The 23,656-nt window shown below is 38.1% G+C and overlaps 2 protein-coding genes across 7 annotated transcripts in view; one reads left to right on the top strand and one right to left on the bottom strand.

Annotated features, from left to right (window-relative positions):
* The first annotated feature begins 85 nt into the window (after positions 1 to 85).
* JKAMP (JNK1/MAPK8 associated membrane protein) lies at positions 86 to 19,529 on the top strand. Of its 6 annotated transcripts, none has more exons than XM_057732945.1 (7): positions 86 to 199; positions 2,634 to 2,725; positions 3,296 to 3,450; positions 9,154 to 9,360; positions 12,954 to 13,135; positions 16,712 to 16,788; positions 18,651 to 19,529. In XM_057732945.1, the coding sequence occupies exons 1-7, from the start codon at positions 196 to 198 to the stop codon at positions 18,867 to 18,869; spliced, it is 936 nt and encodes a 311-aa protein (XP_057588928.1). In that variant the 5' UTR covers positions 86 to 195; the 3' UTR covers positions 18,870 to 19,529. The 6 variants fall into 6 exon arrangements, with proteins under 6 accessions (XP_057588928.1, XP_057588932.1, XP_057588931.1 ...); XM_057732946.1 differs by having other exon boundaries at positions 133 to 199; positions 2,652 to 2,725; XM_057732947.1 differs by having other exon boundaries at positions 149 to 199; positions 2,602 to 2,725.
* The window catches only part of CCDC175 (coiled-coil domain containing 175), a 61,617-nt gene continuing 57,450 nt past the window's right edge, over positions 19,490 to 23,656 (bottom strand). Inside the window, exons 20-21 of the mRNA XM_057732617.1 lie at positions 20,150 to 20,196; positions 19,490 to 19,501 (exon numbers count right to left, since the gene is read on the bottom strand). Coding sequence (XP_057588600.1) covers positions 19,490 to 19,501; positions 20,150 to 20,196 — 59 coding nt within the window. The remainder of the gene's footprint in view (positions 19,502 to 20,149; positions 20,197 to 23,656) is intronic.

Consider the following 23,656-nt stretch of genomic DNA (forward strand, 5'->3'; position numbering starts at 1 on the left):
GCAGGCCGCAGCGCCGCCTCCGGGGGCGGGGCCTCCTGGCCGAGGACCGGACGCGCGAGGAGGGGCGGGGCTGCTGAGCTGTCGCCCGGGTTACCAGGAGGCGGAGCCGTGGAGGCGGCGCTGGCCCGGATGTCCGGGCGCTGAGGCTGGGTCGGCTAATCCCGGAGCCTCTCCAAGGAAACCGGCGAGCCGCCGATGGGTGAGTGGTCCGCTCGGTCTCAGGAAGCGTTTATCCTAGTCCCTGCTTCTTCCGTCTCTGGGCTCGGCCCCAGCGGGCGGCCTCCGGAGAGCGGCGAATCCTTGTCCCTTGCTCCCACCGACTCTCGGCCGGGCCGAGGTGGGGTGGCGATAGTCTCTGCTCCAGACGAGCTGCAGCGCAGAGACCAACTGTCGAGGGGACGCCGACTGCGCACTGGGGGAAAAAGGGCAGGCCTCTGTTGTTCAGAATGTCACCTCAGTCCCTTTGTTTAACATTCCTGAGGGTTGACTTGACAATTTAAGGCGCCGGCGTAAGTGCAGGAAAACAGGAAAGGAAGCAGAAGCTAATTGCTGCTTAACTGTTGTGTCCTGCCGGCCCTTCGTAAAGGGGCATGACGGTTGCAAAAAAGTAAAAAAATTTAGACCTCCTTTAGGAAAGGGAACGAAAGGGGAAGGTGAGTGTACAGCGGGAGCTAGGGTTTTTTGGGTCGACGATAAGCTATTGCTTTCAGTTTGCCATACTGGTTTTCAGGCCTTGGATTTTGAGAAATATTATTTACACTCAAATGTATTTATTAAGCATCTGCTAGATGCAGAACCGATATAGAAGTTTCCAATTCTTTAACTTCTGCCTTTTCAAAAAATCTGAAACAGCTCGTTTCCGTCTATTAGTTTAGAACATTGTGATTACAGTTGGTTTACAAATAAGTGCCAAGTAAGGTAAAGAAGCCCATGGGTTTTTTAAAAAGTCAGAAATTTGATAAAAGTGAAAATACTAAACTTGAGGCATTTTAGTCAGTACTATTTCTATTTTTCTCAACAGCACAAGGAGAAAGAAAAAAATCTAGAATTTTTTTTTAAAGCGCTTTACTGGGGTATAATTGCTTTACACTGTTGTGCTAGTTTCTGCTGTACAACAAAGTGAATCAGCTGTATTTATACATATACCCCCATATCCCCTCCCTCCCTCGACTCCTTCACACCCTCCCTATCCCATCCCCTAGGTCATCACCAATCATGGAGTTGATCTCCTTGCACTATGCAGCAGCTTTCCACTAGCTGTTTTACATTTGGTAGTGTATATACGTCAGTGCTACTCTTTCACTTCCTCCCAGCTTCCCCTTCCTGCCCCCCACCCCCGAAGTCTGTTCTCTACATCTGCATCTTTATTCTCGCCCTGCCACTGAGTTCATCAGTACCATTTTTTAGATTCCATATATATGCGTTAGCATACGGTATTTGTTTTTTTCTTTCTGGCTTCAGTTTGTGTGACAGACTCTGGGTCCATCTACCTCACTACAAATAACTCAATTTCATTCCTTTTTATGGCTGAGTAATATTCCATTGTATATATGTGCCACATCTTTATCCATTCATCTGCTTACTCGAATTTGAAAAGATTATTGTGGATCAGGCAGTCTCTAGATTGTGAATTCTTGAAGAATTCGGGAAATGATTGTTCAAGAATAGCCGTAAAATGCAGTTTCCCAAATTAACTCACATTTGACCGCAGTTGTCTTGGATTTATTCCACGCTCAGCTGTCGGTTCTTCGAGGGTAGGGCCTCTGTCCTGTTTCTCTGTGGGTCTTTAGGGGTCCCTCACCAGTGGAATCAGACACTTAATGCATGTTTACTGAATGAATGAATCAGTGATTGAAGGGAATCAGATGTCACTGATGAAAAAAACTCGTTTGATAATGTCTACCTGTAGATGAGGTCAAAGACAACTTGTAGGCCCTGAGATTTTGGTTTAAAAGAGCTGCTTTTTTATGTTGTCAAAGCCTTGAGATCAGAGGGTTGATTCTGAGGCAGTGGTTCCTAAGTATTGGTCAGAGGCCCAGTGACAGCCTTGATGAAATCTGCACTTGTCCTCTACAAAAATGACCAAAGTTAAGATAATTTACTAAGCTTCTTATAAGGTGAATTTATTTAATTTAAAGGCATTCCCTTTATTCTGAAATTATGTCCTTTCTGCTTTTCTGGTATTAAAGTGTGTTCTATCATGAAGGAAGGTGATAATAGATTTTGTGTGTGTGTGTGTGCTCACTTAATGTCCTAATAAAAAGTATGGATCCTCTGGTTAAGAAAAAAAAAGGAAATTCAAAAGTCTAGACCATCTAACCAAGGGGAATGGCTGGTTGGAGCCATTGGAGGCATACCAGGTTAGGCTTTGAGTTCTGGGCATAGAGTTGGGGTCCTCTGTGGTTGAGGACCTTAATCTTAAGGAAAAATATTAGCAACAAGGTTCCATGCAACCTTCAGTGGTGTCACAGTGTAAAAGGAAAACTTTAAATAAATGCTTCAAGACTTTAGTCTAATCCATATTTTTTAGTTGAAACTGTGTTGAGATATCTCTGCCAAATGTTTCAGCTTTTATTACCTTATTTTTTATAATCACAAAAGATGTTACTATACTGGCATTTGTTTTTAAAAAGCTGTCGATATTCAACCAGCATGCCTTGGACTTTATTGTGGGAAGACCCTGTTATTTAAAAATGGCTCAACTGAAATATATGGAGAATGTGGGGTAAGTCTTAACATTTGTATGTTATTTCATTTGTAAAATCTTTTTACTTCTGAAATGTCACATGTAGAATAACTTTTCTTCAATATATTTAACTTATAAAAGACTGTGGCGGCATTAATAAAGTCCTTATTTGTGTTGTCATATTGATTGTGTATAATACATCTTCTTGACAGTTGCAGTTATTAAGTATTTTTTTAATTTGATAATTTTATAGTAATTTCCAATTACGTTTTATTAGTATAGAAAAGTGACTTGGATAATAATTTAACATTACAACTCCAGAGCATTTCTCTGCGATTTTTATGTGGTGTTAATAACTAGGTTTTCCATGTAATATTAGTCAACTATTTTAGTAACAATAAATAGAGTCCTTTAAGAGCATTATACAGGTATAGCAAATACAATGTAGATTGCTTTTTATTTTACTTATGCTTTCTTTTTTATTTTTGAAAGATGCATATGTAAACAGATGTTGAAACTGAAATGTGATGTCTTAGTGAATGATTTTTGGAGGGTGTTAATGTTTTAAGATAATATCTGTACGTAAAATACTGTTCTTATATACCATAGGTGTGTCCAAGAGGACAGAGAACAAATGCACAGAAGTATTGTCAGCCTTGCACAGAGTCTCCGGAACTTTATGATTGGCTCTACCTTGGATTTATGGCTATGCTTCCTCTTGTTTTACATTGGTTCTTCATTGAATGGTACTCGGGAAAAAAGAGGTTAGCACTTTCTATGAATGTATCTGAATGGACTGATGTTGGAATAGTTATCATTTAAAAGACTTTATCAAGTAATTATACTTCTGTTGTTTTAAAAGTGGCAAACCTGTTTTTCCTTTATCTTCTGATTACTTTTGACTGTTGCAAGGAAACAATGCTAGGGCATGCCTCAGTAAATATTAAGGAAAATATCCTTTGTTTTACTCTGAGTGATGCTGAGGGAGCATTTTATCTGTATTTTTATTTCTTAATTATTGGCTTTCTGCAAAGAATTGGCTATGATTACAAACTGTTTATCATCCTAAAACAAATACTTTGCAATTTAATACTAGTAATCTAGTATAATGTAGTTAAGATTTTGTAGCTGTAACCAAATTATGAAAACCCATATTAAAACAAATCCAGGAAATGCATTGAGCATTGTGTTTTATGCTTAGAAGATCAGGGGAGGAGGTACAAAAATAACTGATACGGTTTATAGTCATACTTTTCTAGAGAAGACAGGTGCATACACAACTAATTATACAACTCAGTCTTAAAAGTATATAAACAAAAAGTATATAAAAGCTTTATAAGCAAAATGCTCTGCAGTCACAAAGAATGGAAGAGATAAATTGTGCCTGGTGGCTCCTGAAACACTTCAAAAAAGGAATATTTTAGGCAGAGGCAACAGCGTGAACACTGGCATGGAGGTATAAAACATGTGATCTCTTGTGGGAAGGAATGGACGTAGTTGGGTGTTTGCTCAAAGTGTGGATTGCATGTGAGAGAAGGGTGATAAAAAGGAGGGTGCGAAAGGGGATTGAGGCCAGAATGTGAAAGCTGTCGGTGATGATGTGAACCTTATCCCACTGGGCATGAGGAACCAAATTCTACCATAGTATATTTCAGGCCATCCTGGCTGTTGGTTCCTCTGACGTCTCAGCATCTTTCCGGCTTTAGGTCCTGTCCCTTTCCCCAAACTCTTCTCTGCCTGAAATACTCTGTTCTCCCTGCAACTTTTTACCTAGCTGCCTTTTTGCCCTTCAGATCTCAGTTTAAATTACACCTACTCGGAAAGGCCTTCCCTGACCCAATCTAAAGTAGGTCTGTCCCCATTATTTTTCTTTTTTAATAACACTCTTATTTTGTTGTTGTTTATGCTTTGTATTTAGCACTCAGCACAATTTGTAGTTGTGTTTGTCTCCTCGTTTAATGTTCTCTCCCACCCCTGACTACAAGCTCCATGAGGACAGTGGTCATCCCTGTTCTCTGTGGAATCTAGAGACTAGTACAGCCACTGGCGCATGGTAAATACTCACTTAGTATTTGCCAAGTGAATGATTTATCATGAAAGTTTTGGTTTAGAGAAATAGCGTCGTGGATATATGTTTTAGGAAGATAACTTCTGTGGAGGGCAGATTAGAGGTGAGACATATTAGAAAGCTGTTGTCCAAGAAACAGGGATGGCCAGTGGGAGGAACAGAAGTGGTCAGGTGGGAGTGGAATCAGCACTTTTCTGGATCTGCCTAGAAGTCCACAGTGATTATTTACATTGAAAGAGCATTAATTATTTTTCAGAAGACTCTATTTAAAAAAAATTTTTTTAAGCAGCTCTCATCCTGCTTTTAACTTCTGTTACAGAATGATGAATGATGAGGGCGAGAAAAGAGATGTGATTAATAGAGCTAAAATAGAATAATTGCTCATTTGGAACTTCTCAGAGTGGAGAAGAGGTGGGTTTAATGGATGTATCTCACCAAATGCATTTGAATTAAAACATCAGCTATGTTTTGAGAGAGAATTTTAGAGCAGAGGATAGAGCTTTGATTTAGGGGTAAAGCAGAGGTGAGATCAGTGCTTAGGCAGGAAAGGAGGTGAGTTTAAAAAGGAGATTGCATAACTCTCCTTTGCTTAGGAAATCAGTAGCAAGGAAGACAAGGGCTATCTGTTGCATTTTCCTGAGACATTGAACTTAAAATCAAGGAAGCAGAGGTCTAGCTGTCTGAGGCTAGACTCATGTTTCTCAACCTTTTTTTTTTTCATTCTTTCCTGCATAAAGAACTTTTTTAGATACCTTTTTTCCCCCAAATTCCACCTACCCCATGAAATTTTAATATTGCAGATATATTGTTTATTGGTTTATATAGTGTATGTATACATGTGCTTTATATATTAAGAAGTATATTATTTTAGATCCAAGAATCAATTCTTGTCCCCTTGGGAGTGCTAGTAGTACCCATTGAGAATGCATGAGCTACGCACTAATCAAAACTTCCCTTTCTGGCCTGCTTGCTTTCCCCAGAGTTTAATATTAAATTTGTTTTTCTTTGAGGCCAGGGCAGAGATAGGCAGAAATTGCATATTTTTATGTAATGAAGCCAGAAGCTGTGTTTTGTCTGTAATTTGTTTTTATGTAATTTATAGCTGTCCAAATATATTCACGCAACAATCTTTAGGGATGTTTGCAATGCTCCAGGTGCTGTACTAGGTTGTGGGATTCAGAGATGACTAAAATGTGGATGTGCTCACAGTCCAGTGGATGAGGTAGACAAACCATCACAGTGTATGTGAGGGTCTATAGTAGAGGTATGTACAGTTTTAAGACTAGCTTAAACAGGGAAGAAGTTAATTTTGTCTTCTCAAAATAGGGTGATGTCACAGGAGAAGAAACTGACTTTATGTTGAACTTTGAAAAATGAGTAGTTTTTGAGAGCGGAATTGAAGAAAGAGTCAGACAGTAGGAGAAAGATTTGCAAAAGCCTAGAGCCAAGAAAGAGCACAGTATAACCAAGAAATGAGAGCGGAGGGTGCTGTGAGGAGTAGGGACTAAATGAGACCAACATATAAAGAGATTTGGGGCTGGGGAGTCTTAGGAAATACCCCTAAGACTTGGAGATAACCCCAGAGCTGATCTTGAAGAATACACCATTTGCCAGATAGGTGACATGTGTTTTGAGGTGGTGCATGAAGCCTGCTGGGATGAATGGAGCAGTGAGGAAACGAAGTAATTTCATAAGGCTGTGAGCTGCTGGAGATAAGGCTGGTAGGAAGTATGCTTCCTGAATGGCAGACAAGACTCACTGAAGTAGTTTAATATGGGGAGTTTTAGAAGCAGATTCCATTTTGTAAAGATTACATAGTTGACTTCAGATGGATTGAAAGGGAGCATGATGAGAAAAGGAAGCCAGTAAGAAGGTTACTAAAGTCATGGCAAGAAATGATGAGATTGGGATTTTGCCTCTAAAAATATGAATTCTATAATGAAGCAAAAGATTCGGTTGTATAATATGAAAGTGTACACGTTTACTTAGTATTTAGTGGCTACATTTCTGTAAAATGGTACGAGAGTTCTGCTTCCAACACCGTGGACTAATTAGGAGCTCCAGGTGACCCTCCTGCATGAAATAACTGAAGTCTGGAGGAGACATACTGTTTAAGACATTGCTGGTCTCACAAGAATAGGGGGATCTCCTAGAACTCTTCTTTTTAAGAAAACAATCAAACCTACCCTGAGGTGGGGGCCAGAATGACAAAGCAGGCAGTAGGGTTGGGAGGGTTGCCTGAGGTTAATTGCCGATAGCATCTGGGTAGTCCTTTCTGTTCCACATGATGTTAAGTTGGGATGCACCCATCCAGAGGCTGGACTGGCTGTAGTGTTCAAAATGAGTAACTCATATGGCTGGAGTGGGTGCTGGCTGTCAGCTGTGAGCGCATGCGGGCCGCTCACCAGCTGCTCTTTTATCTTTGGTGTTTTGCAGCTTAATAATAAGGTGAATTTCTTTTTATTTATTCTGCTTGGGATGAGTTTTGCTTCCATAGGAAGCAATTCTGTGCATTTGTTTTTCATTATTTCAGTTGGCATTTGTTTTTCATTATTTCAGTTGAGCCCTGTCAAACCGCAGAATAATTAGAAATAATCAATGGTGGTTGTTTCAAGCCATTAAGTTTTAGGGTAGTTTGTTACTCAGTGATAGATAGCTGAAACATTGTTCAAATAGAAAACTTAAAAGCATCTATAGACTAGATATCATAAATGATGAGAGTTAGTAAAGAGGCTGGCTATAAGTATACAGAATCAATTACCTCCTTATATTTCATTTACAGAATCACAGTAATGTGAGGTAGCCGAGACCAAGGTAGCTAAGCTACGTTGGATTTATACTGTGGAACTTGACAAGCTAATTATGTAATTTATACAGAAGTTCAAAGGCCTAAGAATGACCAAGACCACTGAAAAAGTAGAAGAATGTATCTGTAAATTGCTAATGTTCGAGTTATTGGGTTAGGTGGTGAGCTTACAGTGTTTATTATACTTTATAACTAATATATATTACATATAATCTTTTTTTAAGAGCTTTTATTGAGATATAATTGACATACAATAAACTGCATATAGAGAATGGACTGGAGAACACGGGGTTGGGGGAGGCGGGGAGGCGAAGGGGAAGCTGAGATGAAGTGAGAGAGTAGCATAGACATATATACACTACCAACTGTAAAATAGATAGCTAGTGGGAAGTTGCTGTATAACAAAGAGAGATCAACTCGATGATGGATGATGCCTTAGAGGGCCAGGACAGGGAGAGTGGGAGGGAGGGGTTATGGGGATATATGTATAAATAACAGCTGATTCACTTTGGTGTACCTCCAAAGTTGGTACAAGAGTGTAAAGCAATTATATTCCAATAAAGAGCTTAAAAAAAAAAACTGCATATTTTTAAAGTGTACAATTTGATTTTTTTCTTATTAGTATATATTACATATAATCTTTTATGTACTTTCAATGTTTAAGATAACTTAAAATGATGCATAGATAACTGACTTTTTAAATTTATTTTTTATTGAAGTATAGTTGAAGTATATTATATGTTACAAGTGTACAATATAGTGATTCACAATTTTTAAAGGTTATACTCCATTTATAGTTATTATAAAATATTGGCTATGTTCCCTGTGTTGTACAGTATACCCTTGCAGCTTTTTTTGGTTTTTATTTGGCCACGACACGAGGCTTGTGGGATCTTAGTTCCCCCACCAGGGATCGAACCCAGGCCCCAGTGGTGAAAGTGTGGAGTCTTAACCACTGGACCACCAGGGGATTCCGCTTGTAGCTTATTTTATATCTAATAGTTTGTACCTCTTAGTCCCCTACCCCTATTTTGCTCCTCCCCCTTCCCTCTCCCCACTGGTAATATTTTTTGTTATATTCGCTAGTTTTTTTTTATGTTGCCTATATTTATTTTTTATTTTTTTAAGAACTTTTATTAAGATACAGTTAACATACAATAAACTGCATATATTTAAAGTGTACAATTTGATATTTTTTTCTTGTTAGTGTATATTACATACAATCTTTTATGTACTTTCAATGTTTAAGATAACTTAAAGCCATGCATAGATAACTTTAAGACATTTTTAATAATTTGGCAAGATACTGAAGATAACGGTGGATCTAATTTCTGTTCTTCTACACATTTAGACCATATTGGCACAGTTTTATCTGGGATGACTATTCCTTTTTAGTAAACAAGGTTAAACAACTTCTCAAGTAGTTTTCATATGTACTTGGCTTTTCTTACCTATTAGGAGATTTTTTCGTTTCAGGATTCATCAGTTAAAACTTCTCTTTAGAATCCATACTTTAAGGCATACACAGGTTTTATTAAAAGCCACTTAACATGCTGAGCTTTTCCGGTGATTGTGCTTCCTCTGTTTCACTAGTTCCAGTGCCCTTTTCCAACACATCACTGCACTGTTTGAATGCACTATGGCAGCTGTCATCACCTTGCTTGTGAGCGATCCAGTCGGTGTGCTTTATATCCGTTCATGTCGAGTATTGATGCTTTCTGATTGGTACACCATGCTTTACAACCCCAGTCCAGACTATGTTACCACAGTGCACTGTACTCACGAAGCTGTCTACCCGCTGTAAGTATTTCTTGAGACTTTTTAAAAAAATGATTATAGATTTCATTCATTTCAGCAGACTGAGCCTTGTGAAATGGCTCCGACGCACTGCGGATGTACGGAAATGATTTTCTTCTCTTCAGTGATACGTAGTCTGATAAAAGGAAATAGAAACACATCTTAGTATAGTAGAAGTGAAAATGTTTTCGTGTGGATGTTGAAGTGCCTAAGCACTTCTAAAATAAGCTGTATCTGTTTCTTAAGGGCATTATAAGGAAAACCTTTCTGATATGCAACAGAGAAGCAATATCTGACATATGGGAATAATATGGGTTGTGGAGCTGAAAACAGGCTTGAGTTTAAATTCCAGGTCTGGGGCTTCCTAGGTGGCGCAGTGGTTGAGAAAACGCCTGCCAGTGCAGGGGACACAGGTTTGATCCCTGCTCCAGGAAGATCCCACATGCTGTGGAGCAACTAAGCCCATGCGCCACAACTACTTAGCCTGTGCTTTAGAGCCTGTGAACCACAACTCTTGAGCCCATGTGCTGCAACTACTGAAGCCCATGCGCCTAGAGCCCGTGCTCCGCAACAAGAAGCCACTGCAATGAGGAGCCCGTGCACCACAACGAAGAGTAGCCCCACTCACAGCAGCTAAAAAGAAAGCCCGCGCACGGCAAAAAAGACCCAACACAGCCAATAAAATAAATAAATAAATTTAAATTCCAGGTCTGTCAAGTGTTAACTTGAACATGTTAAGAGCCTCTTGTAACCTCAGCTTCCCCATTGGTAAAAATGGGAATGTTGATATCTTGTAAGGTGACTGTGAGGATTGAATAAATGCCGTACATGTCGGAAGCACTTACAAGTAGCTGGCATGACTGTTTGAGTACTTGGGTTAATGTTCGTTCATTCGTTCATTCTTCCTTTCTTTTTTTTTTCCCAAATAAGTGTTGTAATTTTCACCAGAATGTTTTGTTTTAAAAATATCAAATTCATAAGATTCTGTATAATATCCCAGACTACATTTTTAGAATTTCTGTGAATTGTTGGTGTTCATTTTGATATGTTTTTCTTAGTAAGGGTAGTAATAGAAGTGTCTGGTATTTATGTTCTCATAGTTGTAGCAAGTTACCATAATGTAATATGCTTAACAAAATAGTCCTTTTTGTGCAAGTTCTTAGTAGTACTAAGTGTCAAAAACACACATGCACGTATGTAAAAAGGTAATTTTCAAAAAAGAGATCCAGATATAGAGATATGAAAATCTTTTCCACCTGCCTGCCTTTTAAGTCCTGCAAATTATTTATTCCATACATATATAAAAATTATATTTGTATATATAGACAGCCACATATATAATTTATACATATAAACTGTATCTAAAAGACTGATGATATCTTCTTTGTTGATTTCATAGAGCTATAACCCTCAGCTGTGATTATTCTCTTGTCACTTATTGTCCTGGGGACTTGCAGAACTTAACCTGGTCCTATTTAGAGAACTTATTAACTGAATCAGATGTTATATTTCAATAAAATGTATAACTGTCTTATTTAAAACAAAATCACTCATTTACTGATAGTCATATCTGTAGTGCTTTTCATAATATCTATAAATCCTATAGTAGGAGAGTCAAAAAATATGAGATTAGAACACAGATGGCAAATAGGTGCTCCAGCCCTCATTCTGCAGTCATAACAGCCATTTCTAATTTATTGCAGCACTTTTCCTGCTGCATTGGGTATGGCCGCAGAGCCTTGTCACAGCACTTAGTTAGAATCATCACACAACTTCATTGATTAGAACATTTTCCATCTGTTCACCATCTTTGAATTAAGTAGGTATTTTTTTTCTTAGCAGCTTTACCAGTAGTCACTGTGGAATAGCCTGTCTGCCTTGTTTTATTAATTATACAAAACAATGTTTTGTTAAAACTACGAGAAGATTTTATAGTATTAGCATTTGGATTCATACATGTTACTTACTTTACATGACCATTTAAACTTACATATACGACTGGACTGGAGCTAAACATTTCTGGAAGCTGTAGGATTACCAAGAGTCATAATGATTTTTTTCTTTTGTAAGTCAACAAAAAGTAATGGCACAATACTATCAGAAACCTTTGGAACACTGTTATGTTGACTAGTGAGGATATCTTCTCCATTGGTATATATAAATCCCTTACAAACTGAAAAATATCATAATTCTTCTAGTGATAATTATAGTTTTGAGGGGAACCTACTTACATGAGATATGGAAAAACATGCAAGCTTCTATCATTAGAAACTTACTGTAAAAAGTAATGTTTACTAAAACTGAGTTATTGACAATGAGCAGAAATTATTGTTGTAACAAAGATTAGCTTCAGCTTGTTAGGTTTATCCCATCTGCATATGTAGGGAGCATGAATGAGGGGGAGGAGGTGGAGGATGAGGTCTTCTGGTGGAGAGCAGGGGTGGGAAACGGGTATCTGCTTCCAGAGGCTAGTTTTCTAGTTCTTTAGGAGAGGTAACACATGATGGTTTCCTTCTGATTAAAATAATCATCTTTTTGGAGCTCTTAAAGAACTACAAGCTGCAGGAATAGACAGATTTTATTTTGTTCTGATGTTGGTAGGAGACAGCCTAAAAAGACATTTGCCCAAGAGGTCAGGCTTGAGGTAACGCAGTATGGTTCAGAGCTGGACCTAGAAACATCATGAGAGCAGAGCGACCCAGTATCATTAAGCTCTGTAGAGAAGACACACGTGGTCACTTTTTTGAGACTACCCTGTGCTTCCCTTGACTTTCCCCTGCAGGGGAGAGGGTAGTAAGATAGTAAAAATAATTTGAAAATCCTCATGAGAAGAAAGTTATAACCATGTGCATAGCAATCCCATTGTTCAAATAAAGAGCAAGAAACTATGGACTGCTGATAGAGATCTTTTTGCAACTTTTTTCTGATCATGAAAATTACATTATAGGACATTTGGGAAACATAGAAAAAGCATACCCCAAATAAAATAATCTATAATTCCATTTCTTAAAAGGATCACTGCTAAAAATGTCTTTCCAGTTGCATTTCTGTATGTGTGTATATATTTTCTTTTAAGGAATATTAAGGCTGTACCGTGCACATGCCATTTGGTAACCTGTTCTTGTCACAATATATGAGGCACAGTTACCTTTGCTGTTAACATTTCTTTCATAACCCGTTTTTTAATGTCCACATAGTATTCCAGCATAAATGTACCCTAAAATTTAACCAACTTCCTATTACTGAATATTTATTATCTTCCTGAGTTTTCTAATTGTGTGATTCAGTAAAAGTGCTTGTTCATCACGTTTTTGGGTATACTTGTTTCCTTTGATACATTTCAACAAGTAAAATTTCTGGATTAAAGGATGAAACATTTTAGGATTTTTGATACACATTTCCAAACTGCCTACCAGAAAGGAACCAGCAGACACTCTCCAGCAGTATATGAGAGTCTCTTTGGACCACCAGTCTGAATATTCATCGGGTAGACTTTTTAAACCTTTTTCAGGATCTTTGATTTTAAAATGGTCAATGATAAAAATACATGTTAAAAACATGCTTTTGATGTTACAGTTTTTCATTTTATTTTCCAGATACACCATCGTGTTTATCTATTACGCATTCTGCCTGGTGTTGATGATGCTGCTCCGACCGCTCCTGGTGAAGAAGGTTGCCTGCGGGTTAGGGAAGTCTGATCGGTTTAAAAGTGTTTATGCCGCACTTTACTTCTTCCCAATTTTAACTGTGCTTCAGGCAGTTGGTGGAGGCCTTTTATGTAAGTTTGACGGGTAAAGTCAATGAAATATATTTATTATATGTGATAAACAATATTTTCTCTGAGTATGATTTTGGACCTTTTCCTTTAGTTCAGTTTTTGTTTTTTATCCTTGAAAATAAATTATAGAATATATTTTTGCTAAAACATATCATCACTCTTTCTCAAAACTGATTTCTGTTTAGAGAATACTTTATATTTGACGCTCACAATCTCAATAGGAAGATCTTTAAAACTTGAGTATAAATTAAAAAACAAAAACTGGCTTTTACGTATAATAGATGGAAATTACTCTTGATAATATATACTCTTTACCATTAAGTCTTAGTTTTCTAAGTTCCTATGAAAAACTTTTAGATACAGTAAAAAATCCTCAATATATTTTTTATTTTAATATATCCATCCATTCATTTATTCAGCAACCATTTAGACTGATCTGTGACTCAAAAGAAGAATGAGAGAAAATTGGTGTTAAAGAGCTCACGTACTACTAGGAAAGCTATCAGTAGCTGAGAGAACACAGTGTGGTACTTTTTGCACGTGTGACATTGACCATTGCAAGGATGTTGGATACCATCTTTGTATGGAGCCTGCCAGGCTGCAGAGGGCAAGCCTCTGGCCTTAAGAAACTGGGCAAGATGGCATCATTGTGCAAGTAATGTAGCTTAGTAATGCATTTGGTTCACAGTGAGGGTGGAGCTGAGGGTGAGGGCAAGGGAAGAGGAATTGGAGACTAGTCAGGGGTCTGTTGTCCCTCATATTCTGGGTTTACAGATGTATTGTTTCCATTGGCCTGCATGGTGTTTGAAACTCTGTAGTTTTTCCTAGCTCCTACCATTTCCTGTTTTCTTAGATTTGGCCCACTTCAGTTATTCTCCTGGATGACCTCTCTAAGCATCTGAGCTTGCTATTCTTGCTCTAGGGACTAGGGACCGCCTCTTAAAAGGATTTCAGGAGGAAGAGCGACATGACTAGATTTGCATTTTAGAAAGATAGCTTGGTAGCAGTGTGGAAGATGGATTGGCTGGGAAGAGAACCTGGGGGATCAGTTAAGAGGTTACTGCCATAAGCTGAGCCTGCCTATCTGACTTAAAGCAGAGAAGTGCTGGGAATGAAGAGCTGTTTCAAAGACAGAGTTAACTAAACCAGGTAACTAGTTAAATATAGGGGTTGAGGGAATGGGAGGAGAATACAGTAAAGGAACTTTCTGACTTAGTAACTAGTGAATGTATGAATAATGAATGTTAGAAGAAACAAATAGGTTGGTGAGAAGTCAATTCACTTTTAGGCTTTCACGAAAAAGAGTCAGGTAGTTATTTATTACCAGACACGCTTGGGAGAGCTGACTAGGCTGTACAGATTTAAGAATTGTCAGCCCTCACATCCGTGTGTCCTAGACTACCACTGGTGCTATTGTATAGAACCTCTTTGTTATGAAATGGAGGAAAGGGAAAAGCTGTGGAAAGAAGGGAAAGGTTTGGAAAGTTAACCTAAGGAGACTGCCAGGCAGCGTTGCTTCCTCTGTTGTAGCTGTCTGTAGTGAAAAATGCCTTTTCCCACACTGAACGTCTTTCGGTCCTTTTGTTAACAAGCCTCTACTCCAAGTGCACTCATAGGGAGGACCAAGGAGTTGCTGTTTATTTGCACTAAGTATAAACTTGTGCAGTATGCTGAGATTAGTCACAGAGGGGGTCATACCAACTCGTCATTTTATGGTGCTGAAAAAAGAGACAGTTTTTGGTTTGTAGGGGTATCTTAGTTCAGGCTGTTATCACAGAATACTGTAGACTGCATGGCGTACAAACAACAGAGACTGACTTCTCACAGCTCTGGAGACTGGGAAGTCCAAGAGCAAGGCACCAGCAGACGTGGAGTCTGGTGAGCACTCGTGTCTTGGTTCACTGATGGCTGTCTTCTTTCGGTGTCCTCACATGGCAGAAGAGGGGAGAGCTCTCTAAGGTCTCTTTTATAAGGGCACTAATCCCATTCATGAGGGCTCCGCTCTCATGACCTAACCAACCCAGAGAGGGCCTTCCGCTCCCCCCGGCCACCCACTGATACCATCACACTGGGGGTTAGAATTTCAACATAAGAATTTGGATCGGGGTGGGGGGGTTACATAAACATTTAGTCTGTGACAAGGGAATATAGCAAGTCTGAGCAAAGTAGATCACCGAGAGCTTCCGATAGCTCAAGATACCAGGGTCTAGGGAGACACTGGGGGTGATTAGGAAGATGTCAGTGACAAACTTTTACTTGCTTGGAAGTATTATTGCCAGCCAGGTTTTAAGTGTGATCTTCCTCTGAACCACCAGCAGAACTAAAATGCAGATTTCCAGGCACTACTCCCAGACCTCGTTGCTCAAAATCTTACATTATTTTAGACCCTAGGGTAAGAACCACTCTAAATCCTGCTTTGAGCCCAGAACCTCCCTCTACTCCCCACAAGTTTGGGCCTTGTTGGAAATTTCCTCTTTCTCCTTTTTACTACCAGTTCTTAAATTTGTATCATTAGCAACATTGTTTAGCTATTTATAAGTTAATTGGGATATTTTTGAATGGCTGGTTAGGACCTAATCTCTGTCTAGGAAATAAAAGGTTCTAAATGCCAAACAAGTCATTCATTTATTTAGTAAGCTGGAATCAGGCCTGCATACATAATTCAGAGTTTCTGGCAGTCACATCCTTAATTAACATTTGGAAATATTCCAGATGGGTTCCACTGCACTGTGGAATGAATACTAGTTTTAGTAACCAAAGTTAATTGTTTTAAAATAATTGTATAAAAAATAATTCAAAGTATTTTTCTCAGTTTGTCCATTTGTTTTAGTGAGCTATAAATTTAAGACATTTTAAAAGGTGGTATTTTAAAGAAGAAAATTTCATTTAAAGTATTATTTTACTGCACTGTATTTGAAGTAGAAACGTCTGAAAATTTGACATTAAGAGCACTGAATGATCCATTTCGCCTTTGAGGTCTATTGAAGCTGAATTACACTTATACATAGCCTTTCTCAACGGAAGTTCCCCATCTAGAGTACAAAACACAGAGTAATTATTTTCCCAATTCTCCCAAGTTTAATACATAACTAGTATCATTCCAGAGGCACAGGAGAGAAGTTAATTCTTTACGTCAATGGAAGCTTTAAGGCAGGGGTCTTCAAAGCTGAGCCAATGATATTTTTACATTTTTTAATTGTTGGGGGAAAAAATAGAAAAAAGAGTAGTATTTCTTGACATGTGACAATTACATGACATTTGAATTTTATTGTCTGAATAACATATAAATAAGTTGTAATTTACAAACGTAAATTTTTACTGGAACTCAGGCACATCCATTCATATGTGTGTAATCTGGCTGCTTTCCCACTACAGCTGCACAGCCAAAAGCATTCACTGTCTGGCCCTTTACAGGAAAAGTTTGCTGACCCCTGCCTTAGAGCATTAGGGCTACAGTCTCTCCCAGGACTGGTTGAGAACGTTTTTTATCTATGGAAAGAATTATACTGTTTGAATTTTTTTATGGTTTATTCAGAAAATTTAATTTTAAGCATAATACCAATGTTTGTCTTTCAGACTATGCCTTCCCATACATTATATTAGTATTATCTTTGGTTACTCTGGCTGTGTACATGTCGGCTTCCGAAATAGAGGTAGGACATCTTTTTCCCTTTGTTAAAGATGTTTTTAAAAATAGATTTGATGGTTGCATAGGAGAGTAGTGCATATGATATGATATGTGACAGCTGATTGTTTTAGTAATCCTTGGCTAAACGATGCCACTCAGTCACTTTTGGCTCATTAGTTTATGAAAAGTTGTACACTAGACTACTTTTGCTTGGGAAGTTAGTGAAGTAGTCAGGCTTAACTATCCAGCATGTTAGAAGAAAAAGTTATTTCACATCATTTATCAACATAGAAAATGTATAATTACTGAAATGTTGAACCTTGTTAACACTATTTTGAGGGAAACATGAAAATGTTTTATTTTATATAGAACTAATTCTACGCTTTTTTTTTTTTACAGTGAACACTAACAGTCATCAATAAGTACAGTGTACATCCCATACCCATCTATGTTTTGTCCCTAAATTTATTTTCTTGATTATGGGATGTCTACTTTTGCCATCTAATATCTATAATGTTTTGGTGATTTGGAAATATCATTAACACTCACATTAGTTCTGATGGCTGTTCCTATCTTGAGATATCCTTTTTGTGCCTCTAACTCTTTAATATTTCAGTAGAAGGCCACTGTTAGAACTCTGAGAGTAAACGCTAAAGGAATAAAAGTGTCAGTACTCTTCCCTCCTGTGCTTGCTAAGCTAGTGCCTATGCACTGTTTTCAACTTCTCACTACAGTTGACACCCGCTTTCTTATAATTCTTAACATAAAAAAGTTCATCCCAGAGAAAGTAAGTTGTTAACTATTTTGGAGTGGTTCCTGTTGAAGCTCCTGTTTCTGATACATTAGTGAAAGAATGAGGGGGCGGAGGTTGGGGTGGAAAAACACCTAGAAATCATAGTGACTTTTAGATAGACTATTAGTAGAGGAACTAGACAGTATTTTTATAGTGATTTTTCAGATGTTTCCATTTGTATTCTATCCCCACTTTGTAATCTTTAATCAGCTTTGCAATATGATTAATTAAAGATAAGCAAATTGGTTTGGGCACTTTTTACAACTCTAGGGAAACATTTGCAGGGGGAAATGATGGGGTATTTGAATAAAATGAAGTTTTTGAATTTTTGTTTCTTATCCACAGCTACTATGGAAAGTTCAATTAATTGAATTGCTGCTGGGAATCTCCCATATATAAAGCATTCGTGTACTTCACTTGGCATCCTATACATGATCAGAAATAGGGATGCAAGTCAGGAAAAGACAGTCCAGCTCTAGGCGAGCTGACGAGCCACTTAACAAGGGAAAGTTGTTAACTGACCAGTTGCAAATTACATATCAATGTGCTCATTAGCACATTTAGGTATTACTTTTATAATAACTTGGTCCTTCCAATTTCTGTATATTATAGAGCGGTATTAAAGATTAAAGGGAAATCAGAGTAGCCACATGTTATTTCTGCTCCCTTCTAAGTATCCAGGCAGAGACTCTAGGGATGCTAGAGATAAGGAAGTTGGGTATGTATACCTCCTACTTCCCACTGGTAGACTCAGCCACTGTGGATCACGGCAGAAAGAGGGAACATAATGTGGAGTTCCCCTTCCAGTTCAGATCTTTCAGAAGAAGCTGTAGTGTTTCCGGAATCGGATGGTGGTGCAGACCAGAGCTTAGAGACGTGGGCTCCTGTCTTGGTGCTGCCAGAGTGCTGAACGTAGGAACCCTCAGTTTCCTCATCTGTAAAGTGTAGGAGCAAGACTGGATGATTTCTCAGGTCCCTAGGATTCTGAGGTTATGATTTTATGGGAAAGTATGTTTTAAATTAAAATGTAATGTATAGCTGATTCAGCCCAATAATCGGTATTTCTCTTTTCTTTCTTTTATAAAATTATATAGAACTGCTATGATCTTCTGGTCAGAAAGAAAAGACTCATTGTTCTCTTCAGCCACTGGTTACTTCATGCCTATGGAATAATCTCCATCTCCAGAGTGGATAAACTCGAGCAGGATTTACCCCTTTTGGCCTTGGTACCCACACCAGCCCTTTTTTACTTGTTCACTGCAAAATTTACTGAACCTTCACGGATACTCTCAGAAGGAGCCAATGGACATTGAATATAAAATGCCAAAAAAAAAAAGTGTTCTTAATAAAAAAAGCAAAGAAATAAAAAAATGTATTAGTACTCTTCCGTCACATATGGGAATATGATTGTCAGCACATCTAATGTTTGGGGGGGGGGGGGGATTGTTTTCTTTTTTCAACTTAAAAGACTTTGTGGTTTGATGGAAAATACAAAATACCATAATTCTCCATTATGTAGTATAAAACACCATACACTTAGAGCTCACTGTTATGTTACACTAGAAGCCGGTTAGGAAGCACTTGCCTCTTGCAACAATTTAGCTGTTCTTCAGAGCAAAATCTTGTTTCTGTGCACCTAGAAATGTGTTGTTCCCATTTTTATTAAGAAAAACTATAACAAGTATAGTCTGAAATCCTTAGCATTGGCATAGTTGTCCATGTCTGTTGTGTTTCAATTTGTTTTTCAAGTATACTGAATTCTAAAGTCAGTCTTATTTGTGGGGTCTGATAGCAAACACAGAAATCAAGTATGTTGTTTTTTGTTATCTATTTATTTTCACCAATACAGTATTTTGATCTATTACAAAAATAGAGCATAATTTATATAACAGGTCTTTTGTTTTCAGGTAGTTTGGTTGAAGACATCTTCAGCTTATTCCTGTTCCTGTAAAGAAAAACAATAAAAAGCTTAACTCCAAAAAAATCTCAAATGTCTGGCATTTAATTGTATTTGCCACACTTAATTGGTGGAAATAACTCAAAATGTTAAGTGGTAAGATTAGTGTCTCTTTCCCAAATGAATAAACATGCATATTCACATCTTTCATTCCGCACCGTCTCATTTTTGAAGGATATATACACGTGCCATATTTTAGGAATCCTGAGACACAATTTTTGTCACGTGACATCTCAATCAGTGGCATCTTAGATTTAACAAAATACAAATATACATAAAGTTTTCCTGTGGTTGGTTCTTAATTTGAGTGCTGTGATTCTTATGCTCTGAAGCCTTTAGGAGACTCATGGTTGCAACCATAGGAACAAAAATAAAGCTTCTGCACTTTATCTGACTGTGTTTTTCCATTTGTATTTTTAAAAGGTTATTTCCTGATTCGCCTCTGTGGTGAAGGTTGTGTGAGTTTGCTAAATCTTAAGCTTTTAAGACTTCCACTGACAGTTGCAAAATATAAAAGAAAGTGCACTCACTTTTTCTGTAGTTTTGTACCTTTTGAATTCACAGCAGTTGTATCCTTTAAGTTATTTCGTTAGTTTTTCTTCGTTGATTTTTTTTTTTTTTTGTAGTACATTCAACCACTGGGAAACGGATTCTTTTGATAGGACTCTGTTTCTTCTTATTTTCTGTAGGAGTAAATGAAATGTAAAAATTCTATATGTCTCACATAGGTTTAGGTAGTTACAATTTTGCCCCACGAATCCTTAGTTGGACAATTGTATAATGAGGGGGGTGGGGATGGGGGCATGGTGCTGAGGGACCATGCCTCTGATTACCAGGACTATCATTTTGTCTCACTACTTTTGGAGTCATTTTAATAATTTTCTTCTCTTCCAGTGTCCTCTTCTAGCAGAAAAACGTGTATGCAAAAGGAGAAATCATGCAAGTAATATGATTACAAGTCCTCAAATGCAAAGAATTTCAGGAACACTAAATACATGTTTGCATTTTTAATTTGCTTCAGGGAACAAGACTAGAACAATTCATAGCCACTGTGGTTGCTAATGGTACTAAATACTTTGTTAAAATGGTCATTAAAAATATACAATTACAACCCTTTTTCCAGCTCAGCTTTGTTTTGTCTTAGATCCTTGTACTGCATTACTACTCTGGCTGCTACAGTGTATGGTAATTATTTTACTAACCAGCACAGGATAGTTAAAATATTTTCTTAATTTGACTCAATTGGTAAATTTAACAATTACATTGTTACATATTTGTCTAAAACCAATGGTTTTCAAGACTTGGCTACACAATGGAGCCAGCTGGACAGATATCTAAAAACACGCTTGGGTCTCACCCCTAGAGATTCATGATGACTTAGTCTGATTGAGCAGAGGGATTTTTAAAACTTCTTCCAGGTGACTCTAATGTTTGAAAACTACAGTCTAAACTCTCTTCCTAGTTCAGATCTTAATTTTTCCAAGAGATCTTTGGAAAATTTCTGAGTGAATGATTTTTTTGAAGTATTTCTTACTGAAATTTTGATTCAGCTTCAATAACTAGGTTCTTTTCCAGAATTAAATGATCAAAATATGGATAATTATAGTGCCCTTTTCATCACAATAAGAAAAAAGAGAGTTACATGAATTTTTTTGATCTTTCTCTAAAAATATCTCTTGGCCTAAAAATATCTTCTGTAGAGCACATACCAAGTTAAGATATATATATGATTAGCACACAAGTTGTAACCTAAGTAATAGTATATGGCATAATACTCAGGGTTTTTGGAATTTTAAAACAAAATCTTTTTAATACTTTAAAAATAATCTGTACACAGTTACTATTTGGTTTAGGTATACACCAAGAATTAACTTACCTTTAATATACAAGAAAGAGTGTTAAATCAAAAAGCAACTATTTTGGTTTTTAGGATGAAGTCTGGCATTTCACATTCTGCCAAGCCTATCGCCCATTCTTGCCAACTGGTACCCCCAGCAGATCTCCACTCAGCCACGCTGTTACTGCTCCTGGCCAGCTTATGTCTGCTGCTCCTTCAGGAAGACATCACTATGTATTCCCAACACCCCAAGAGATTGAGAGATGCCTCTTTACCCCCCCATAGCCACTCACTAGAAGGAATCCACCATATTTAATCATTTCTTCACTTGTCTGTTTCTCACAGTGTGAGTGCTTTGAGTTTCAGGGACTGGGTCTTGTTTGACTTAGTAACCGGGCATTTTGCTCAAAGGTATTCAATATGCTAAAGTGACCTTGAAAGAGTTCTCCAGGACCTGCAGGGCCACAGTGACACACTGTTTCCAGAAGAGGGCAGGAGAGGGCTGTTAACCTGGAAGAGTTCAAGGGCTTCTCTAGAAGTCCATCAGTGACAAGGCATTCAACACAAAATATCCAAGAGCTGGGAGATAGCAGGTGGCTCAGAGATGGTCACGTAATTCAAGGGGCCAAGGTGACTATTTTCTCCTCAAGAGGGCAGAAGATTTCAGGGATCTCAGTGCCTAATTTGGGTCTGAGATATTATTTATTACTCCTGTTAATTAGCACCCATATTTGACCACCAGGGAAACTGAAGAGTGGAGGATAAATAACAGGTAAGAAGCAGAGCTAAGCTTCGATCCCCGGTCCACCTTCCTCCAAAGCCCATTTGGTGCCCGTGCCCTAGGAGCAGAAACACGTGGAATTAGGGAATCCAGAAATCCTCCTTTACATCTCAGCTCCATTTCCAGTTCTCCAGAGACGTCTCCCCATTCCTTAACTAGGTCAAATCTCTCTCCCTCTTAGGTTCTCTCATCGTTCTCATGCCCCACCTGTAAAATCCCTATGACAAGAGATTTCACATATCCTTGCACAATACTTGGTTCTCCCACTGTGTCAGGGGTGGGCAAACTACAGCTGCAATCCTGCTACACAGGCAGACCTGAGTAGTTGCTACAGAGACCTTATGGGTGACAAAGTCAAAAAACATTATGGCCCTTTAATATCTGCTGACTTCTGTACTAGCCTGTGAGTTCCATTTGGACACGTATTGTCTGTTTTCATTCACCACTGTAACCCCAGAGTCTAAGATGGTCCATGGCACAGAATAGGTATTCAGTAAATACCTCAGTTTAGAGTTTCAGTTTCAGTTTAATAGCGAAACACGGATGGAACTCTCCAAACTCTCTTGACCCTTCACTTATATCATGTGCCCCAGTTTATTTATACACTATAAATGTATATATGTGTATACTTATATAATGATGTGTATAATATCAAATAGACAAATATAAATTTTAAAAGATAACAAAATATTGAATACAAGCAGAACCTTTAATATGTGCTTCCTATGTGTGGATTGATCATCATAGCACACTTTGGAGGTCCTGGATGCTCTAGAATCTATGATCCAGCGTCTACATCAGAGCCAAATCTCAATGTACCAGCCTTCAGCTACAGCTGCAGAAGTAGGAGAGTGCTCCAGTGTGATCAAGAGACAGCTTGACTCCCACTGTGGGCTATCTGCCAGAACTGAGCCCTGCAGCTGGAATCTCTATCCAGTTACACTATTACTTAAAGGGGAAGAAGATATGTTGCTGGACTGTCCAGGTAGAAAAGTCTAAAAAGCAAATATTAATTTGTTCTCTAATTTCAATAGTATTTATTGAGACCCTATTATGTGTGGGGCATTGGAAGTAAATGGTACACAGGCCTTCCTGGAGCTTATGATATTGTAGGAGAGAGAGACTTAACACAAGCAAACAAATAAAATAAATGCTAGCTAGGAATTACCTGGCAGTCTAGTGGTTAGGGCTCAGCACCTTCACTGCCAGTGGCCAGGGTTCAATCCCTGACTGGGGAACTAAGATCCTGCGAGCCACAGAGAGTGGCCAAAACCAACCACCCAAACAAAAACAAAACAAAAGTTTGTGTTTCTTAAAAAAAAAAAAAAAAAAGCTAGCTGTAATAAGTAATCATATGGAAACAAATACTGCTCTATGATAGAGAATAAGTTAGGTTAGAGGCTCTTGTAAGATGTCTCTGGGGAGGTGACATTGTTAGTCTAGATCTGAACCCCATGACTAGTGGAGAGAAGAGTATTCTAGGCAGAGACTCATAGTGGTAATAGGATACAATGCGGGAAGCTCT

The sequence above is a fragment of the Hippopotamus amphibius genome, chromosome 4, assembly GCF_030028045.1.
Source record: "Hippopotamus amphibius kiboko isolate mHipAmp2 chromosome 4, mHipAmp2.hap2, whole genome shotgun sequence".
In the NCBI taxonomy this organism is placed as follows: domain Eukaryota; kingdom Metazoa; phylum Chordata; class Mammalia; order Artiodactyla; family Hippopotamidae; genus Hippopotamus; species Hippopotamus amphibius.

Bases quoted from the DNA above. Each gene is read 5' to 3' on its own strand.
- JKAMP (XM_057732945.1), top strand. The intron at 9,361-12,953 runs GTAAGTATTTCT...TTTATTTTCCAG, and splicing joins CACGAAGCTGTCTACCCGCT to ATACACCATCGTGTTTATCT. The intron at 16,789-18,650 runs GTAGGACATCTT...AAAATTATATAG, and splicing joins TGTCGGCTTCCGAAATAGAG to AACTGCTATGATCTTCTGGT.